This window comes from Anneissia japonica, unplaced genomic scaffold, assembly GCF_011630105.1.
Source record: "Anneissia japonica isolate Jap-2015-1 unplaced genomic scaffold, ASM1163010v1 scaffold4469_len402912_cov134, whole genome shotgun sequence".
NCBI lineage: Eukaryota > Metazoa > Echinodermata > Crinoidea > Comatulida > Comatulidae > Anneissia > Anneissia japonica.
Window position 1 is genome coordinate 179,480 of NW_022754049.1, and position 7,834 is coordinate 187,313.

At 34.1% G+C, this 7,834-nt stretch overlaps 1 protein-coding gene across 2 annotated transcripts in view; it reads left to right on the plus strand.

Moving 5' to 3' along the window:
• The window catches only part of LOC117123028, a 19,215-nt gene that overhangs the window by 4,645 nt on the left and 6,736 nt on the right, over positions 1-7,834 (plus strand). For both annotated transcript variants that reach the window (XM_033268826.1, XM_033268827.1), the window contains exon 2: positions 6,939-7,256. In XM_033268826.1, the coding sequence (XP_033124717.1) occupies positions 6,939-7,256 (318 nt within the window). The remainder of the gene's footprint in view (positions 1-6,938; positions 7,257-7,834) is intronic.

Below are 7,834 nucleotides of genomic sequence, written 5' to 3' on the forward strand. Positions count from 1 at the left end.
ATAAAAAAATAAATAAACGACGCTTATTGTATTCATCTAGGTTGCATGTTACCTAATGTTTTTGTCTGGGAAGACTCGATAGGCCTTTTGAGTACGCGTTAACATGAATATAAATGTATTATTATATATTGAATAGGCCTAATTAACATCTGCTGGGAAAGGAAAACTGTCAAATGCCTTGTAATTGAGGACATAGCGTAAAACTGAGCATAGGGTCCACACAAGTGTGCTCCGTCCAGTCCCAAGAACAAAAGGGACTTAAGGTCGATATTTTCATTACATGTATATTGTTTTTTTTGTTTTTTGTTTTTTGTTTTTTTTATTGTATTGAACTCCAATAATGTTTTGTTATTACTTCTTCTTGTCCATCACTGAGTGCATTCGCCAATAAAAAGATGGCAATTTTTATTCAGGCAAAGTGAAACTGCTACTTTGGGGTCGGATTCAACTAGTCACTAAGCGCTAGTTTGGTGGTCTAGTGGTTATAACACCAAGCTAGTTATCTGGAGGTCGTGAGTTCAATTCCCATCCGAATCAATTACGATTTTTTTGGCGGCTATTTGGTCAGGTAGGGGAAAACATCACTCCCACAAAAGTAAAGTGAGTTTAAGTCAGACGATACGATAAATCCATTTTTAGGACAGATCTCCTCAAAATCAAAAGTTTCAGTCTCGTCATAGGCCTATTTCCCCTAAAATCTACTATAATACATCCACTTTGATATGAACATTGCAACTGATATTGTTGTCATACTGTAATGTTTGGAAGTAGTGCAATATAAATGAATAATAGATAGATTATAGATAAATATATATTGGTTGTTTATGTACTTCTCTGTTTTGTATAATGTCTATACGGTAGGTCCTATGTCTGTTTTTTAAACTATAAGCATTGATGATGAAATACGTAATGGGCCTAGGGTATGTGCCGTAGCGTGTGTGCATAATAATACAGTATTGTAATTATGAACACAAGCTACGGCACATACTGTAGCTTGTATTCATAACAATAAAGTTAATAATAATTGTTATTGTCGTGATGGAATGATAGAAAATAATTGGATTTGCGTCAGGAGAAACATGTATAGGTGTAATTTTGCCCTACCTGACGTGGAAATGTACCGAATACTCAGTACATTTGAAAACAACTGCGAAAAATAACAATTACTATCAACACGTCTGCAGTACCCGCTGCTTACTTGGACTCGAATTCAGCCCTGGCCATCAGGCGCAAGCTCGGTGGTCTAGAGGTATGATGCCAGGCTAGTGATCTGAAGATCGTGGTTCCGAGTCCTACCCGAGAACAACTTGCGATTTTGTTCGCAGTTGTTTTCAAATGTACTGAGTATTCGGTAAATTTCCTCGTCAGGTTGGGCAAAACTACACCTATACATGTTTTTCCTGACGCAAATCCAGTTATTGTCTATTATTCCATCACGACAATAACAATTACTATCAACACTGCAGTACCCGCTGCTTACTTGGACTCGAATTCAACCCTGGCCATCAGGCGCAAGCTCGGTGGTCTAGAGGTATGATGCCAGGCTAGTGATCTGGAGATCGTGGGTTTCGAGTCCCACCCGAGAACAACTTGCGATATTTTTCGCAGTTGTTTTCGAATGTACTGAGTATTCGGTACATTTCCACGTCAAGTAGGGCAAAATTACACCTATAAATAAAGTTTAAGTAAGGACACAGCCCGAACCTTAGCATACTGTTACAGTGAACGCAAGCTACAATAAAAGCTGCGGCACATACTTGTAGCTTGTATTCATAATAATACAGTCATTTTAAGTAACGACAAATAAGTCCGAAACTAACATAGGCCTACTTCATTGCAAATTTAGGAGAAAATTATGTTTTATGAAATAATGACAACTATAAATACTCTCTCTGGAAGGATACCATTACCAATATTTCAATTCCAGTAGTCTCTGGACGTCTGTAAGATATGGAGCTTTACTTTGGACCAGCTGGTCCCATAAGTTTGCTAGTTATTATAGGCTATGCGATAATTTCAAAAGTCTGTTGGTTTTCAAAAGTTGGTTCGATAGATTGGTTTGTTTCCATTTGAAGTTCAGCATGAAGAATAGACATATGAGCGAAGTATCGATCATAAAATGGCAACACACCATGCCTCAAAATTGTTTTTTTTACAAAATTTCCAAAAATAAGCATATCAATTGTTAAATTTATCATTTTTTTGTCATCAACGTAACATCCTATTCCATTGTAACTCTTGCTATTTTCCGGGGTCGTGTCCTAGTTTTCTGTAAACCATTAAAAGTATAGTAAATCTGTCTCAAGAACTCATTTCAATTGTTGAATTTTAGGCTGTCACCGTTCCGATTATTAGATTCTGGCAGAATTAATTAAAGAAAAAAGAAATGACATATGGAATGACGTTATTGTTAATATTAACCATTCTGCTAACAGAATATTCGGTGGTCATTGACGTAAATTAATTACGTTGACACTTAAGCAAACAAGACAGTAGAACTTATTGTTAATAGTTAGTATATGCCTACGTCAGGGACCACAGGTAGTCAGCAACACTCTTGTTACTGATATTTTAATGTAGGCTACAGTGTATGAAAATATTACTTGAGAACCCCCCACCCCTCCTTTGCTACGCATATATTAAGGGGAAGGGGCACACCTATTAAAGAGATAGGCCTACGCATATTATGGGGACAGTTTTTTTTTAATGCAAATTCAGGAAAGGTATATCTTTTCACACAAGGGTCAGTCTGTTCAGGGAACACCCTTTAAAGGGGACAATTTACGTGGTCGCGAAGGTGTCTTTTAATAGGGGGATCTATTGTATTACTTTTTTGGGCAATATGCCTAGTTTACACTTTGTGTACGAACTTTTAGTATTTTTATCATAATGTGACGTGGTTATTTTATTTCCTTATTATACTACAGTTATTCTTGTGGCGACATCGTAAGTCGGTACTGTTATAATATTTAGCTATTTCTGTTTCCTGTTCCAGGTATGATCGAAAATAACACTGTTTGATTTATTTTGTTTCACCGCGATACAAAGACATTTATTACAATTCTTTGATTAAAGGACGTTGATTTTCTTCTCTTCTCCATTTAGATAATAAGATTTAGTGCACTATGGCTTTTGCAAGGCTACTAGGAATTCATTAGATTTCTCTCGATATGCCTACATGTTTTCACTTTCCAGCATTATCCAACTCTCTGAGTATCATCAACAATGTCAATTCAGCTTTTTGCTGCTAATGTATTTTTTATGGAGGAGTTTTTTTTTTAAATAAAGATACCGATTATATGTATATATCATCCCTATTTAAAGAACACCCATATTAAGGGACACCCCTGTTAAGGGCACACCTTTCAGCCACGAAACGAGCGAAAGTAGACATTTTAGTACCCCAACCTCTATTCAGGGGACACTATTTTTGGTGTCTCCTTAATAGGGTTTGACTGTAATATTGTACTAAAATTACTACTACGGTACTACTACTCATTACTTACTATATTGTGTAGTTATTATATTTTTTAGATCATTTGCCGACCAATTCATTTTTTTTTCTGTATTGTATGGACTAATGGCATTTCTTGAATCTTGAGTGTACGAGAACTACTACTCTGCCTCTACTCCAACCCCACCACTCTCAACCACTCACAGCCACTACCACCGACCACCATCAGACCACCCACCACGGCTCCACTTACTAGTAAATACTATTAGTACTGTGTTTGTCATCAGGATATTGAGAGGTCAATTATGATTTATTATGAATGTTATTTTCAGTCACGAAATAAATTCAAGACGTCCGGAAAATATTTAACCCTCTGGATATATTAATTAATAACTGTAATCAATATTGCTTCAAATATATTTGAGATAATGCATGCTCATCTGACAAGCATCCCTAAGACATTTCCTCAAATCCTTGTCCTACAATAATAATGATACCCTGATATAACAATATGAGGCAAGTTGTTGCCATGGTATCATGTCTCTTCAACGTCCATTTTGAGATGACGTCACTGTATGATTTTTTCCCCTTTTGTGGAATATTCGTGGTGACGTATACCGATTTCATATTCGGAATATACATCGCATACTAAGGTATGGGAAGATCATGACATTTCAATGGAAAAAGCAATTACATTTTACATGATTCAGGATATTGCTAATCAATTAGTAAATATTTTTTGTTGTCATTGTTTCAATTCATTGACGCCCCTGAGTCACTATTTGTTGTTTCCTATTTCCTATATTCTCTGATCATCCTGCATTAGCATATGCTTTTCATACTGTCGCTAGCTAATTAACATTATGAGCTAACAAACACAGGCGCAAAAGTTAATGTCTATGGGAAGTCGTTTGCAATTATTCTAATTGTTCTAAAAGAATAATGGAAATGGTAATAGTAATAGTTACATGTGTATATAAATATAAATGCATATATAAGCCTGTGTGGATTTTATATAGACTACTGATATATATATATATATATATATATATATATATATATATATATTTATACATTCATACATACATACATACACACTGTAAAGAAACTGTGATACGCTCTCTTCTTAAGCATCTTGGACTACAAGATGAGATCTCCGAAGAGATACTTCATTATAAGAAATGTAACATTTGAAAAGACAAACTCTATTTGATAAGGTATATAATAATGCTAGTTTGTATCATCATTGTCTAAATGTTCAACCAGCGTAAAAGGGAATGCATCAAATGTGATTTCAAAGCCGCCTTCATATAAAAAGACATAGTTGAATGTACTTTCGATATTGTTTTTGTCATTGCATTATGAAATTCTCAGACAATCAAACATACAACCTTTGTTCTCAATTTAATTTCGTATTTAATTACCCGTTTCGAGATCAATTACAGGGTAGACACGTTTGCAGGAACTACCCGCCCTTTCTACGTTAAGCAAAATTAGTTCCCGAAGCTGCAAGCACCGGTGTACAAACACAATAACTGTGAACAGTTAGTTGACATTGGTCAGTAATAGACCCTAGTTGTGCACACTGGCTCTCTACAACGTTCTATTGGTACCCTTTAAATAACGCATAATAAGAATAGTGTCTAATAGTGTCAACAATACACAGAAAGATGGCGTCTGTATGGACTGTTGTTCATTTTTCGTGTTCGTGTATTTTGGTAGGGTTTCCAAGCAGTTTAATGTATTGGAAAACATGTTAATATTTTCCAATCGATCTTAAAATGTATTTATAGGCCTATAGAAATATTGATGAAAATAATTAGGCCTACAATTATTATGTTAATACAAATCCAATACAGTTACATCTCATTGTAAGTAGTTATCAGCCATAGGCGGATTCAAGGGTGCCCAGCCAGGGCAAGTTTTCCTATATTTTTTTTATTGAAATTTTCGGCCATCTAGACCAGTACTGATCTAGAGGTGCCATAGGCTACCATTTTGTGGTTTAGACTCTCCATCTTTAGAAGTACAGTACGTCCTCTAAACTCTGTTAGGCCTTATGTTAGTATGTGGGTGTGTTGGATATACGACCGTTTGGTAATCGTTGTTAATTCGAAGCCCGCCAACATTTTAGCCTAATATTCGTGCATATAGATCACCATCCTATAATTTTACACATACAAACAGCATAATCTGTTCATTCAGATTGGCTATGAAACAGTATAATATACATATGTAAATACATAATTTGACGCCTTTGTTATTGTTCAAATTGGGTCATATTTGGCAGTTTATTATTTGCCCCGTGTTTTACTGGATTATGGTTAAATTATAGCCTGTGAGTCATGTGTGAACCTGTACTTGTATTGTAGGCATACTCTTGTATATACCGTACTGCATATTGGCACGTTTTGTGGGATCGTTATTAATATGCTAATAATATTGTATTTATAATATAAAAGCCATCAGGTGTCGAAGGTCATTATGGCATATAAATAAACAATAGGTATATATTCAGTTCACAAATTTAATTTGTATATGCCTATACGTTTGCGAACGAAATTCGTTCCATTCCATACATTCGATTTTTTGTTTATTTCTGCCTTCTCCGCAACATAATAATGTAGAATGCCAGTTTATGCTATTATGTCTATGGATTATACATGCGCAATTAAAACAACGAGACGGGGTATTGTAGATCGTTTTTTTTTTGTTGTTGATTCCAGACGTGTGTTTGTCTGACAGACTATTCTAAAGCATGCTGCTGATAGAAAATAAAAATGTCAGTGCAATTTTAGTAATGTGATATCATATACCGTAATTGAGATGGTAATAGGCTTATATATACATATATATATATATATATAGGCATCTTTCGAAGTATATATATATATATATATATATATTCCTGTTAGGCCTAATATAGGCAAATTAATATTATTAAACTTATTATATAAATGTTTGTTTATATAAATTTTACTACAGCATTGTCTTATATAATATTATATATGCATAGGCCTATATATATATTATAATAATTATATGTATAATTATAATTAAATTATATATATAATTATATTCATATATATTTTATATAAATATATGTGAATCAGTGTCATTATCAATTATAATCAAATCAAATCAAACATTTTATTGCAGAATACTCCGTATAAAAACATCACAAGAAATATTAAAATATAAAAAATACTATTAGGCGTATCATGAAATCTATTATTGCTAAAGTGATGGGATTAATTTTCATAATTTTTTGAAAATATAATTATTCAATTCATCATTCTGAATTGGATCAAGTTATGTTTTTCTTTTGGCAAAACCGTTAGACATCCAAGGCATTCGTTTTCAAATCGAAAGATGTATAGGTTTCTGCTCTTAAAATTACAGTGTCAAAATGGTGAAATTCATATCATGAAAGTTTAAAAGTTTCTATAAGATATCCTAATTTGTATAATATTTTATTCAAAAGGTGAGTACTTATACTTGGGATGTTACTGGGATAATACGGTCAGAGCTCTGCCAGATCTTGTCTCCTGTGATCTACACTGTATCTGTTCGAACTCTATGCCCTACTGCGAGACTACCAGTATGACTGTGGACTTTTGCGTTGATCTTTGCAAATCTAAGAACTTCACATATGCTGGGTTGCAGTCTGCTACGCAGTGCTTCTGTGGAAACGAGGATGCAATGTATAGTCAACATGGTGAAGCTATGTCGTGTACAGCAAATTGCAGTGGTAACAGTTCACAGGTGTGCGGGGATGTCTACAGAAACTCTGTATACGATAGTAAGTTTTGCTTTTTAGATGTTGTTAATGATGATGATGATGATGACGACGACAACAAACGATGAAGAAGAAGACGGTAATGGAGATGATGATGTGGTGATATGCATATCACAATGTTTGCTAGCATAGAGTAATATTTAACCTATACTAAAATGTTAACTATGCTTGGACCATTATTGCACTGTGTGTCACATGCTCTGATTGGCAAACAAATAAGCTTTTTATTAAGTCGTAGTGTTACACACATAACATTAGTAGTCGTGAATTGTATGGGTTGTTATTAATTGCTATGGTTACTTGATGGGTATGTGTGATGGATTGTGAGTGTTTGTGCTATAGGAAAGGTCTTGGTGAAGGCAGTTGAAGGAGAGGATTATGATAACAATGATGATGACATAAGTTGGTGACGATGACGATGCTATAATAACCATTATATCGGGCGGATACTGTATCATTATTCATCAAAATATTAAGATGATCGCACTTGTGACGACATGATTAGGAAGACCATTATTATTATTCTTATTATTATTATTATTATTATTATTATTATTATTATTATTATTATTATTATTATC